This window comes from Abrus precatorius, unplaced genomic scaffold, assembly GCF_003935025.1.
Source record: "Abrus precatorius isolate BTA unplaced genomic scaffold, Abrus_2018 Scaffold3, whole genome shotgun sequence".
Classification (NCBI taxonomy): Eukaryota; Viridiplantae; Streptophyta; class Magnoliopsida; order Fabales; family Fabaceae; genus Abrus; species Abrus precatorius.
The window spans coordinates 36394130-36408817 of NW_020874373.1; the positions used below are offsets into that span (position 1 = coordinate 36394130).

At 33.8% G+C, this 14688-nt stretch overlaps 2 protein-coding genes across 5 annotated transcripts; both read left to right on the forward strand.

Annotated features, from left to right (window-relative positions):
• Positions 1-717: 717 nt before the first annotated feature.
• On the forward strand, positions 718-4183 carry LOC113862752 (probable methyltransferase PMT19). Of its 2 annotated transcripts, none has more exons than XR_003504481.1 (6): positions 718-1415; positions 1707-1917; positions 2008-2305; positions 2652-3099; positions 3431-3508; positions 3671-3730. XR_003504481.1 is itself a non-coding variant. In XM_027495925.1 (6 exons), the coding sequence occupies exons 1-6, from the start codon at positions 843-845 to the stop codon at positions 3870-3872; spliced, it is 1752 nt and encodes a 583-aa protein (XP_027351726.1). In that variant the 5' UTR covers positions 718-842; the 3' UTR covers positions 3873-4183. The 2 variants fall into 2 exon arrangements, 1 of the variants encoding a protein (XP_027351726.1); XM_027495925.1 differs by having other exon boundaries at positions 2652-3041; positions 3671-4183.
• Positions 4184-5222: 1039 nt separating this feature from the next.
• Positions 5223-13726, forward strand: LOC113860710 (DExH-box ATP-dependent RNA helicase DExH9). 3 transcript variants are annotated; one of them, XM_027493206.1, is made up of 15 exons: positions 5223-5337; positions 5620-5874; positions 6005-6205; positions 6301-6519; positions 6610-6948; positions 7049-7153; positions 7719-7829; positions 8918-9168; positions 9813-9936; positions 10766-11048; positions 11140-11294; positions 11496-11645; positions 11736-11968; positions 12547-12811; positions 13142-13635. In XM_027493206.1, exons 2-15 carry the CDS (start codon positions 5644-5646, stop codon positions 13418-13420), a joined length of 2946 nt encoding a protein of 981 aa, XP_027349007.1. In that variant the 5' UTR covers positions 5223-5337; positions 5620-5643; the 3' UTR covers positions 13421-13635. The 3 variants fall into 3 exon arrangements, with proteins under 3 accessions (XP_027349007.1, XP_027349006.1, XP_027349008.1); XM_027493205.1 differs by having other exon boundaries at positions 5231-5337; positions 5617-5874; positions 13142-13726; XM_027493207.1 differs by having other exon boundaries at positions 5231-5337; positions 5617-5874; positions 13180-13319.
• The last annotated feature ends 962 nt before the right edge of the window (positions 13727-14688 follow it).

Here is a 14688-nt window from a genome sequence, read left to right on the forward strand (position 1 = left end):
ATATATATATCATAAAAGTTGTCTGTAGATTAAACTTTTGCACTCCTTGAATAGTTGACATTTGCATCCCATATGGTTGACCAATTATACATCCTTTCCTTGTCGTGATAATCAACCTACTACTTGACAATATATAATAAACTTGCGTAAAGAAGTTTTATAATTTTAATAATAATAAAAATATAAAGCAAATAAAAAGGTTTCATCCATCTTAAGTCATGTCTTATTCACTCTAACTTAATAAATTAGAGAAAGATTTGGTACAAACAATGAACGTATCATTAATATATTTAAGACATAAATTTTTTAAATGTATACTTTTAAAGTTCAGAAAAAATATTTAAAAATGAAAATTCATCTAATATAGCCGTTAAAAGACAGTAATAGTATTTTTACAATAACATTTTAATTTTTGTAAGATACTAAAAAAATTATTTAATGCATAAAAACTGCTATACAGGCATAGGTCAGATGGCTCAGTACAATCAATTAAATTGCCTCATTTGGTATATTTAATAATTTCACAATTCACATGCCATAATAATATCCATTGACGACTAACGCCATATCAATCGACACCAACGATTCCTTTCTCTTTTTATTTTGTTTATCACACAGCGCTTCCCATTGCGTGAATCCTGCTGTGGTGCTTTCTCCATTCTGAATATTGAAAATTAAGATTCTACCCTCACGCAACACAACACAACACAACACAAATAGAGGTTGATATTGTACTGTTCTATTAACCTTAAATATTAAGCTGCAGTCCTAGGTAGATAGATAGATAGATAACATAACGCAGCTTAGAAGCAAGTTGTGAGAAGTCAACACCAACCAGAAACATGTCTCCGCATCATCTCATTCTATCCTCAAAGTTGATGACTACACCCTGTCTCAAAATCATCACCTCCCTATTCCTTTTTTCTCTCTTCTACACCATTGTTTCCACCTTCTTCACCTCACCTTCATCTTCACCTTCACATGAACTCCATCAACACTTGCAAAAATCTCACTTTGATTTCTGCCCAAGTAACTACACCAATTACTGTCCATGTCAACACCCCAAAAGGCAAAAACGCTTCCGCAAAGCAAAACAATTCCGAAATGAGCGTCACTGCCCTCAAAGCACTGAGAAGCTGAGGTGCCTCATTCCAAGCCCCGTGGGCTACCAAAGCCCGTTTCCATGGCCTAAGAGCAAGGAGAGTGCATGGTTTTTTAACGTGCCTTTTCCTAAGCTTGTGGAGTATAAGAAGTCACAGAACTGGGTCAAGTTGGAAGGTGACCGTTTTGTGTTTCCTGGAGGTGGCACTTCGTTTCCCGAAGGAATCAAGGGTTATGTAGGTGCTCTAAACCGTCTTCTTCCTGTGCCTTTGGAATCTGGGGCTATTAGAACAGTTCTTGATGTTGGTTGTGGGGTAAGCTTAGCTTAATTATGCTTTTTGATCTCTTCCTTTAAAGTGCTTCAATGCCTTATCTTTATTTTGTCCTCTCTCTTTTGGCATGTTATGATAGTGAAAAGTGAAGTTGGTTACTTATTCATATGTTTTCTTATCTTGTAGATTTTTAGACTGTTTTTTTAATGATTACTAGGGAAAGAAAAGGCACTTTTTCCTTTTATTTGATTGTCCATTCATGGTGTTGAAGCTGTTTAGTTCTACTAATTATGACCCATTAGTCACAAACTTTGGCTAACTGCATGATTGTAGGTTGCAAGCTTTGGAGCTTCTCTATTGGACTATGATATCTTGACAATGTCAATTGCGCCGAGTGACGAACACGATGCTCAAGTACAGTTTGCTTTAGAAAGGGGACTTGCAGCGATGCTTGGAGTACTAAGCATTCATAGGCTAACATTCCCTTCAAGATCATTTGACATGGTTCATTGCTCTAGATGCCTTGTGAAATGGACTTCTTACGGTACTACTTTAATCTCTGATACTATATGTATGCATTAGAAAAATATCTAGAACTTGGTTTTGACTTACGATGCTAATATATATTTGATAGATGGACTATACCTAAGAGAAATTGATCGGATTTTGCGTCCTGGTGGATTTTGGGTACTGTCTGGGCCACCCATAAATTGGAGGGTAAACTACAAATCGTGGAAAATAGAACCTCAGGTGTTGGAAAAGGAGCAGAACATTCTAGAAGAGCTTGCTATGCAACTGTGTTGGGAAAAAGTTGCTGAGAGAGAACAGATTGCTGTCTGGCAAAAACCCATAAATCATATCAAATGTATACAAAAGCTGAAGACTCGGAGATCCCCCAATTTTTGCAACTCATCTGACCCTGATGCTGGATGGTAAGTTTCTTCTGTTCAAAATTACCATTGTTAAGACAACACTATAGGCAAATTACTATTTTACTAGGATTTTATCAGGGTTATCATAGGCATTCACATTGTATACATAGATACAAATATATTTTTGTTAAAATATATTGCTATACCCTTATCTTAATATTTTAAAAAAATCCATATTTGTGTAGCATACTGTACCCAATACTTGTATCCACACTCTCGTTGTCCGGAATTTAAGCCAGAACTTTGAATTTTCTGTTTTGCTATGGTTTCTGTTGACAAATTTTCTCATAGTATGTTTATTCCAGATTATTGTATTGATACTTGATAGATATGAACTATTCAACAGGTATACCAAAATGACTGCATGCATTTTTCCTCTTCCAGAGGTGAAAGGTGTCCATGAAATATCTGGTGGAGTTCTTGAGAAATGGCCTCTGAGGTTGAACACTGCTCCACCGAGGGTTAGAAACGAAAATACTGATGGTGTCGCACTCAAAAGTTATATTGAAGATAATCAAACGTGGAAAAGGAGAGTATCCAAATATGGGATGATGCTTAAATCCCTCTCTTCTGGTAAATATCGAAATGTTATGGATATGAATGCTGGCTTTGGTGGATTTGCGGCTGCAATGGTGAAATTTCCAGTTTGGGTTATGAATGTTGTTCCCTTTGATGCAAAAAGCAACAATCTTGGCATTATCTATGAACGGGGTCTTATAGGAACTTACATGGATTGGTATGCGCAGCTTGTCATCTTTACTTTCTCCTTTTTAATCTCTGAAGAATCTTCTCAGGTTTTTTTTTTTTGTTTTCACTTTCTGTTTTAAAATATCTATTGTATACTGATTTGGTTTGTTATAAGGATTTCAAGATGTGTTTACTCATTTACTGTTTAGTGTAAAATATTTCACTATAATCTGCTTTTTTGCTCTGTTCTTTTCTCATTTCCCCCATTTTCTTCAATCTAAAATTGTTGCATTGTCCTTTGAGACATGTAGTTTCTCTTATTTTGGACGTCTTGACTGGTTATTCGTTTTTATCTTCATGCGTGTACTTTTTCTGGGTATCTGAGTGTGTACTTTTGAGCTTGTAAATAATGAAGGAAAAACATTGTTTTGCTTGCAGGTGTGAGCCCTTTTCAACATACCCACGAACTTATGACTTGATACATGCTAGTGGTGTATTCAGTATGTATATGGACAAGTAAGCTTAAACATACCAGCATAGATTATTCGGGCAATTTTACTATTATTACAAATGCTCATAAACTTGTATTTATGGTTCAAACAATATCTCTAAGCTCTGACCTAGGAAATAAAAAATAGCTATTTATGATATATTAATATATAATAATGTCTCGTGCAGGTGTGACATTACTGATATTCTTGTGGAGATGCATCGAATTCTTCGTCCCAAAGGAGCTGTAATTATAAGAGATCATGGAGATGCAATTCTTAAAGTAAAAGAAATAACAGATAAAATAAGATGGAAAGGAAAGGTGGTGGCTGGTGATGAGGATGGAGCTTTTCATACAGAAATGATCATGATTATTGACAATGCTGATTAAAGTAATTATATTGTTAGTCCTATTAATAGTAGAACCTTTGTTCATTTCCTCTAGGCTAGCTTTGGATAGATCAATTTTGCAGAATCATTATTTTAGTAGTTTCTTAAACTTTATTTTATACATTGAAGGCCCAAGCATGCACATGGATAGAGGAGGACATGTGGCCATATAGAAAATAAACCTCACTCGGGCTTTATTGTTTTGATAAATGATAGATTATCATTGATTCAAGAAGTGAACGAAGAAAAATACGGCATAAGAAGCCAAACTACCAACAATCTCTATTATAAAATGCATAACATAGTGACACCTTAACCAAGAAAAAACATGGCTGAGATTTACCATGTGCCAAGGTTATACAAGTTTGGTTGCGACTGGAACATGATTTTAATAAATATATGGGATACTTGAAATTGAAATTATAAAGTTGACATTTGCTGATCAATACAAGATAAGTTATAAAACAAGAAATAAAAACTATAAGCCATAAGGAGGTTATAGACAATTTTTTTTACCCTAACTTGTCTCTATAATCACCTCGATTACTACTTACTCTATTGTTAAGTTCGAGTTTTTTTTTTTAGTTTAAAAGCAATTACAAATTCACATAATTAAAATTCAAGGTTCTAAAAAAAATTTAAGTAGCATTCAATTTTATTATTCAACATATAAGTTTTTTCTTGTATAGCAAGGATTTTCTATACCTGAAAATTCAATTATAAGGAATCTAGTTTCCGTCACCCCCTTAATTATGTAATTTATATAAAATATATGATGTACTCTATGTTATTATTTGTTAAATTACCTTACAAGCATTACTTATCACCTAAGATAAATATTTAGAATGTTTGCATCCCCCTCCTATCATATTTATTCTTATCGCGGCATTATCACTAAATGAATTATAAATAATAATCACAAATTATCAAAGTAAAATATATTTTAATATTATTTACTGTATTTACATAAGGTAAATATTAATTAATGTCTCTACTAAAATAAAATAAAAAATATTAGAGAAATATATAATATTGAGAATATAAAAGTTACCTAACACATATTTTAAATGATTAAAACATATGATGCACATAAAGTTCTAAAATTGTTAGAAAGCATTCCTTTTCACAAAATTAAAATCTCATTTGTTTAAAATTTCACTATTTTTTAACTTTAAAAAGTCACCTTTAACTTTTGTAGTGTTTACATTTAAAATAAAAAATATTTATTATTATTTCGAGTAACTTAAAACAATAAAAAAACTAAAATTATAACAAATTTTCAGAATCAAAATTATATTTTACGATTATAACTAAACGAAAAGAAAATACATTATCTAAAATCTTTTGAAGAAAATAACTTTTTGAAAATTTAAAAAGGAGCCCTAAATTTGAGATTGCGGGCAAAGCGTAACCCGTGTTTGTGCGTCTTGCTTGCACTGGTGGAGTAGACAACATACGCGAGGAAGGTATTATGTAACTCTCATCACTGTAATATCAAAATTAGTTCCATTGAACGTTGTTCTCTTCTGCGGCGGCGCGTAGCATTCCTTATCCCTGTGACGCTGTTGTGTGGACTGTGTAGTTATAGTTATTCATTTATAGTGTAATATTGCTACTTCCTTCGTTTCCTCGCTTCACGTTGTTGTGTTAGGGTTTATGGTATGCGCAAGAGAAGAAAAGAGAAGAGAGTGTCTGATTCGTATTATTCTTATACTTACATTAATATTATTTTCGTTGATAAGTAGAAGGCGTAATAACTGAACAATTAAGGTATGGGGTCACACTCGCATTCGCTGAAGAGGAAGTCGCCGGAAGAGCCATCGACTTCAAATTCGCAAATAGTGCATGATTGTGTGCATCACGTCTCATATCCAGATGGTTACGCCCACCCTCCTTCTTCATCACCTCACGCTCACACTGAACCTGCTAAGAAGTTCCCTTTTCCGCTCGACCCTTTTCAGTCCCAAGCCATTGTTTGCCTTGAAAACGGTGAATCCGTCATGGTCGGTATCTTCTCTCTTTCTCTGTTTTTAACCGTTAATTCAAATTATAATGAAACATAAAGTTCTTTAAAAGATAATAATAATTATGTGGATGATTGGCTTTCTCAGTGGTTTTTGTTACTTAACTTAGGTGTCTGCACACACGTCTGCTGGGAAAACCGTGGTGGCGTTATATGCGATTGCTATGTCCCTCCGCAATGGCCAGCGCGTTATATACACTTCCCCTATCAAGGCACTTAGCAACCAGAAATATAGAGAATTCAAGGAAGAATTCTCCGATGTTGGTTTGATGACGGGAGACGTCACCATTGATCCCAATGCTTCTTGCTTGGTAGGTATGCTGCTCTTTTTTACTTTCATATTTAGCTTCTTAATATCGTGTTGCCTTTTGTCTCATAAGTCATGATTGGAATATATTTGTTTCAGGTCATGACTACGGAAATCTGGCGTAGCATGCAGTACAAGGGGTCTGAGATAACCAGGGAGGTGGCTTGGATTATTTTTGATGAGGTGCATTACATGCGAGATCGTGAGAGAGGTGTGGTTTGGGAAGAGAGCATTGTTTTGTCGCCCAAGAATTCCCGTTTTGTCTTCCTGTCTGCCACCGTCCCGAATGCAAAGGAATTTGCTGATTGGGTTGCAAAGGTGGTATAATCTTTATTATTATATTGAATTTGTTCTTTAATTGGGGAATGGGGTGATAAATGGTTATCTAATGCTTTAGGTTACTTGCAGGTGCACCAACAGCCTTGTCATATTGTTTATACTGATTACCGGCCAACTCCCCTTCAGCATTATATTTTTCCTGCTGGAGGTAATGGTCTATATTTGGTTGTGGATGAAAAAGGAAAGTTTCGTGAAGAAAGCTTTCAGAAAGCTTTGAATGCTCTTGTTCCTGCCGGTGATGGTGATAAGAAAAAAGAAAATGGCAAGTGGCAAAAAGGTTTGGTGATGGGCAGAGTTGGTGAAGAAAGTGACATATTCAAGATGGTGAAAATGATCATTCAGCGTCAATATGATCCTGTGATACTGTTCAGCTTTAGCAAAAGGGAGTGTGAATTTCTTGCAATGCAGGTAAAGTCCAATTTGGTATTCATTGTTAGAAGTATCTGTTCATTTTCTTTCCATTTTCTCGTGTATACTATATCACTGATATCCTTTTTGGTTTCTGTAGATGGCAAAAATGGATCTTAATGGGGATGACGAGAAGGACAATATAGAAAAGATATTTTGGAGTGCTATGGATATGCTTTCAGATGATGATAAGAAGCTGCCCCAGGCAAGATATTTCCTTAACTGTGGTGTTTACCCCCTTTGGGGCACATTACCATTGCTTATGTAGATTTATTAGTTTAGTGCTTCTCATTTCTCAAATTGTTTGACAAAATTAAGTAGAGGTTCTAATTGAATATTGATTAAAGGTCCTTCTCAATTGGGGAGAGTTGAAACCAAACTCAATTTCCATAGTATTTATCAGCTTGGTTATTTGGGAACTTTACCTAGTCTCTACTGCATAACCTTTGCTGCTGTTGTGGTTCAAAACTCATCTTCGGATCTTCCTCTATTGCCAGGGGAATGAAAATTCCAATTTGATTGAGGACATTGGGAATTGTTTATGGGGGGAATTATATAGATTTTATAGTTGAGGAAAGCCTCTAGCAAATCATTGCTGCCCTAGAATCCTCCCAAAACTCGCTTGAGGTTTAAGCTTGTCCTTTCTTTATGCTATTTCTTTTTGAGTTATTGTCTAGAAATACAATAATTTCATTCTAGTTGAGCATGATGCTGTTTGTCACATTTTAGGTATCTTTTATTTTTTGTTGATTTTTTCTTTCATTTTTCAGGTTTCAAACATGCTGCCCTTGCTGAAGCGTGGAATAGGAGTACATCACTCTGGTTTACTCCCAATTTTAAAGGAAGTGATTGAGATCTTATTTCAAGAAGGGCTAATCAAGGTTTGTGGAAGAAATGATGACATAAAATACTTTCTTCATCCGTGTAAAATGCGAATCGGTGATATAACTGGATGCTCACACCTTAATTAAAAGGATAAATTATTTACCTCAAATTGTACTTCCTATTGTCTAAACGATAAAATATTACATTATCAACATGAACTTCTTGCTGGTGAAGGGATTTAACAATAGTAGGTTAGCTAGTAGCAAATAGCAATTGTAGCAATCGGTTAGCAAGCATCACATGCTACTATATGTTATATCCTTGCTTTGATTTCTTTTTGGAAGAAAATATTGTTAAAAAGGAGAAATAATTACATCTTTGGGAAAATAAGATATCCTCCTATACAGATAAAGTGAGAAACAAATAATCATCAAGCCCAAATGACTCCAAATTTCCACAAATTTTGTCAATTTCTTTTCCTTGCATACTTATAAAAATTCCCTTGATACAACAATCAGCAGAGTGCCAAAGAAAGGCAGTGAACAAAATTCTATCATTGAAAATACAGGAATTCCTTCCCAGCCAAATAAACCTGATAATTGTATAGGCACACTCTATCATAAATTCGTAATTTTCTTGTTCCTGTCAAAATCTGGAAAACTAACCTGAGGAATTGCTCTGTGGGGAAAGGATGCACCCAGTGTTTACCAACAAAATGTGCCTTCAGAAATCTTTACTTCCTCATCCATTCTTCACATTCTAATGAAGATGAAAATTCCAAGAAACACTATGAGCTTGAATAGATCCTTATATGAATGATTGAGCATAGAAGATAAATATTATAGTCAAGGAAAAGCCTTTTAAATTGATTATTGCTCCAAAACCAAACCCAAAAAAGTTTGTGGTTTAAAACAAACCACTACAAATTATTGTTGCTTTAAAATCTCATTATACTATTCAGGGTTTCCTTTTTCTCATTTTTGCTCAATTGTTTTGTTCTCAACTTTTGATTCTTCTAAGATTACTATTGTATTTTAGTAGCAAATATATTTTCATATCATCTTCTCTGTTAATATTGATACAGTAAAAACTCCCTGTTTTATTAAAGTTACACTTTTCCAAGAGCTGAAATATTTTTCTTTAGTGTTTGTTTGCCACAGAGACCTTCAGCATTGGTTTGAACATGCCTGCAAAAACTGTTGTTTTTACAAATGTCCGGAAATTTGATGGGGACAAATTTAGGTGGATATCCAGTGGAGAATATATACAAATGAGTGGTCGTGCTGGTCGACGGGGGATTGATGAACGTGGAATATGTATCCTCATGGTTGACGAGAAGATGGAGCCTTCTACTGCTAAAAATATGGTTAAGGGGGCAGCTGATAGTTTAAACAGGTAAAATGTTGGTTTAATTTAATTTTAAAGATTTTCATATCATACAACATGCTGCCAGGTAATGGTTGGCTCATTCATTTTGTTAGTGATTTACATAGTCTTAATGAGAAAACGTTTAAAAATAAAGAGGAATCCTAACAACACACTCTTAACACACATTTTTTAAAACACTTCCAACTATTAGCTAAAATTTATTATAAACTACACAAGTATGAGAGAGCAATATTAAATTATGAGTGAAAAAGAGTAAACCTAACTATTTTTTAAAATTTATTGATGGAAATATTGCTATACATCTCACACTCTATTGCAGATGCCAAGATTTACTTATCTGTGACAGCTTAGTGTGACTGAACTTGTTTAGTAACTCAATCTCAAGTTTACTGTAGGTTTTATCAGGAATTGGAAAATCATACATGAGTGACTGTGATGGTGATGTAATTTGTGACATAATATATGATGCCATGGTGAAGACTGTTCAAAATCTAATGCATGATGATATAATGGCTGTCTTATGCTTGGTTAGCTTTCAATAATATGATATTATGATGATAGTCATCCACCAAAAGAAATGTATTTTCTATTTTTCATATTGTAGCTTGCATAAATAAACTGTTGTCTCTTACATTTACCTTGCATTTCAGTGCCTTTCATTTAAGCTACAACATGATTTTGAACCAAATGCGGTGTGAAGATGGTGATCCTGAAAACATGCTCCGTAATTCTTTTTATCAGTTCCAAGCTGATCGTGCCATTCCTGATCTTGAGGTTTGTTTAAATTTATGAAAGCTGCAAAATATGAGTGTTTTGTGTGTGTGTGTAATCTATAGTTTGATGAGGTTATGAACATCATTTTTATATCTTTATAATATTTTGGGCTACCTCTTATCCATATGGTATTCTGTACAATTGTGGGTTTAATAAAACATTTCTGGTGCTCATCGAAAGTCAAGATTGGTTAATTTGTTTCAGACTGAAAATAGATGAAAATTCCCCCTCCTCCTCCCCAATAAAGTAAATCCTTTCTCTGACTTGAAAAGGGAATATTTCAGCAGTTGACCCCTCCCTTCTCCAATAATTTTAATGTCTGTCTCCCATTCTGAAGCAGTAAATAGCAGTCACTAATTCACTCCCGAAACTAACAGAAATCAGCCCATTGGGTTTACATTATGCAATGTTCTGCATCCCAGGGTGTGATGTGCTACATTGTTCTCCAAGAGCCCTTGTCAAAAGGGGGAGCTATACAACAAAAACAAATAAGCTTCTCAGCTTAAAGATTTAGGGTCTGTGGCAACAATCTGAGTTGTATACTTCTTTTCCCACTTTAGACCTGTTAGAATTAAGCTATTAGTCTATTAGGATGTCTATAACAGTTTTAGTTAAAGGTTTTTAGTTGAACTTGCTTTGTCCATGCTTAAAGTCCAAGGCATTGTTGTGTAAAGAAGCATACTAGTTACATAAAAAATAAAACAATTGATGTGCCTCTATTTTCAGTTGGTTCTTGAAAAAAAAATAATAAACTTTCCTTTTATTGATGATTTGGAAATTATATCCATAAAAGAATGATCTTTCTTTCTTTCTTGTGTTTTATGTACAGACACAAATAAAGGCTCTTGAAGAAGAGAGGGAATCGATTGTAATTGAAGAAGAAAGTAGTTTAACAGATTATTTCAATCTGCTGGAGCAGCATAGAAGTTTGAATAAGGAGGTTCGTGACATTGTGCTCTCTCCAAGGCACTGTTTACCTTTTCTACAGCCTGGGAGGCTTGTTTCTCTTGAACGCACTTCAAGTGATGAGGATCTTTGCCCCATTTTTGTTGATGACCACTTGACTTGGGGCTTGGTCATTAATTTTGAAAGGGTTAAGAGTATTTTTGAAGGTGAGAATTCATAATGGCTTATGTTGATTTATATATAGTCTTGTATATTAAAATTTTAGTCCGTTTATCATAAAAGTCAAAACAATTTCAGATGATGCAAGCGTAAAACCAGAAGATGCATCTTACAATGTTGATGTTCTTACAAGATGTGTGGTGAAGAAAGATAAACTTGGAAAAAAATCGGTTAAGATTGTCCCTCTGAAAGAACTTGGAGAACCTTTAGTGGTTTCAGTTCCTCTCTCTCAGGTAAAGTCTCTTAAACAGTTAAACAATGCTGCATGGTTGTTACTCCAAATTTTGACTTTATTCAGATTGCATTTCAACATATGATATTTCCAAATCTGTTGTATGGTTTAGTTATGGTTGAATAACTAACCATTGTTAAAATGTTGTAGGCCTTTTAAGTTTACTTATGATTAGTAAATTATGTTGTTTTACTGTTAACAGATCAATACAATAAGCAGTCTGCGTCTATACATACCAAAGGATCTTTTACCCTTGGAAGCTCGAGAAAACACGCTGAAGAAAGTGTTGGAAACACTTTCTAGATTTGGTGACAAAGGATTGCCACTTCTAGATCCTGAAGAAGACATGAAGGTGTAGTGCTCATCAATTAATTTCTTCTGTATCTTCCTCTTGAATCTTTCTTGATTAATTTATCCTTATTTTGATTCTTTTTGCTATCAGATTCAGAGCAGCTCGTACAGAAAAGCATCTCGCAGAATAGAGGCCTTGGAGAGCCTATTTGAAAAGCATGAAATTGCAAAATCACCACTTATAAAGCAGAAATTAAAAGTTCTACAGAGGAAGCTAGAACTATCCACAAAGATAAAAGCCATTAAGAAAACATTAAGATCTTCAACTGCTTTAGCCTTCAAGGACGAACTTAAGGCAAGAAAGAGAGTTCTTAGGAGGCTAGGGTAATGAAACTTATCAAGTACTTCTGTTATTCTGCCAACCCTTGCTATTATTATTACTTTTTGCTGCAAGACCTTCAAGCGTGGACATGGATAGCTGTTTGTTTTCCTCCTGAGCTGTTTTATGCCAGAAAGTCTATACCTGGCACATTATGATGTTTTTTTGCGCAAACACAACATAATACCTTTTGATCCTGTTCTTTTTTGTCATTTTGGAATCTTATATCTTCTATCTTGAAACGTTATAATGTTTTTTTATGCAAATACAACATTATACCTCATTATACCTCTTGATCCTTTTCTTTTTTGTCATCCCTTACTTTCTTTTTTCTGCTCTTGTAATTACTTTCTTTTGCTTTAATATCATTAATTTAGAGAGACCAAATCATCTTTATATCAAAAGTTTCCATGTGTTTGGTGGTAGAATCTTAATCTTGCGGAGCCAACTATTAATAACCAATTTGTGGATTAGCAAATTCTTTATGGATTTTATATATGCTTCGTTCTATCATAATTTCAACAGCCCCTTTTGATTGACACTTGTTGATAGGAATGATATTCACGTGAGGTTTTCATTGCAGATATGCTACAAATGACAATGTGGTGGAGTTGAAAGGGAAGGTTGCTTGTGAAATTAGTAGTGCAGATGAATTGACCCTAACTGAACTAATGTTCAATGGTGTCTTGAAGGACATAAAGGTGGAGGAGATGGTTTCTCTCCTTTCTTGTTTTGTCTGGCAAGAAAAAATTCATGATGCTGCCAAACCTCGAGAAGAACTTGATCTGCTTTTTGTGCAACTACAAGACACAGCTCGGAGAGTTGCCCAACTTCAGCTAGAGTGCAAGGTAATGGCAGAATATCAATTCATTACATATTTGGCATCTAACTGCTCAATAGACGGTGCTTTCATCTTTGATGCACTTAATTTTGAGTTAGGTATTTAGTTTTCTTTCTCATGTATTAGCAAGTTTATTATATATAATCCGTTTTGCTGTACTTGGTGTCCAATAGACGGTGCTTTTCCTTGAACACTGTAGATCTTGCCCAACTCGTAACCTTTCACCATATCTGTTTGCTGTCTTGTTGCTTTTTAAAGTGTATTCATTTTTTTAGTGGTATAATGCTTTAACGAGTTCTTTTTTCTTTGACATTTTTATCAACACAAAAAAAATCAGGTGCAAATTGATGTTGAGAGCTTTGTTAAGTCGTTTAGGCCTGATATTATGGAGGCTGTGTATGCTTGGGCGAAAGGTTCAAAGTTCTATGAGATCATGGAAATCACACAAGTCTTTGAAGGTAGCTTGATTAGAGCAATTAGACGACTAGAGGAGGTTCTTCAGCAGTTAATAGAAGCAGCAAAGTCAATTGGGGAAACTCAACTTGAGGAGAAGTTTGAAGAAGCTGTATCCAAGATCAAAAGGGATATTGTCTTTGCAGCATCACTGTATTTATAGTTCCTTCTAGAAATTGATTTATTTACATAAATTTGAACAGGACACAGTAATTATAGAGGCACATGCGGAGATTCATGTGGAAGGGCACGAACCCTGTGGAATCAACCTTGTTTCTCACTTTTTGATCTCAGCTGATTGATACCTAGAAACATAAAAATCATTGTATTGATAAACTCATTCCTCAACAATGAGAAAAGTATATGTTGGATATTTGCTCCTTTTAATAGTGTGAAATTATAGAGTATACTGTAAGATTTATGTTCATTTCAATCTTAGTCTAGATGAGCAAGAAATCATTCTTAAAATTACAGGTTCCTTGAGTTCAACTATCCTATACTTAACCATGTATTTAGTGAGTTAGGAGGCACTAGACCACTCGCACAGGAAGCCTAGCTTGAAATTCTCAACGGTGAAAGTTCAGGTTTTGGACCACCTTTAAAAGGGATGTTGGTAAGGTATGAAGCGTATACTATGTGAGGAAACTTAAATTTGAGAGAAAATTAGAATAAAAATAATTTTTTTTAACTTACAATTAATATATTTTTATTATTTTAAAAATTTGGAAAATTCTCATTTAACTGTTTTAAAAATTGATAAAATAAATTAATTTAAGTTATAAAAAAATATTTTTTTATAATAACTATAAATTCTCATTAAGTCTTAATAAAGGAATTCTTTACGAATTCCCCCCTCGTAATCGACAACATACTGTCGGAGTAATCTACATTCTAACACATTGAAGTATACTTTCCTTTTTAAAATTAAAAAAGTTACTTATAATTCTTTACGTAAATATAAAGATAACATGAATCACCCGACGTCATTACGCTTGATACAGTTTTTATGTAAGTTCATTATATTTTCTATTACATTTATTTACAATTTGATTAATTTTAAACATCTTTGATTTTAACATTAAAAGATGAAATATAAATTTGAATAAATTTTTTAAAATACTTATTTTACTTTCCAAATTGCTAAAATAAAAAATAGAACGTACAATTTGTTCATAATACTCTTTTGTAGAAGAATATCATTGGAAATACTTTCATAATTATTTGTAACTGCTAATGAATTTATATTGAAATGGTTTACTGTAATTCATCCAGGAGAGAATAATTGAAGCATTTTTCAAAAGAGAAAGTACAATTTACTTGATATTTTATTATTTATATTGCCTACAAAATGTGTCGTAAAGTTATAATTCTCCAGAAGAAACTGAGTTAAACATTAATAGAAAGAGAAGTAAAATGAACACGAACAGTGAC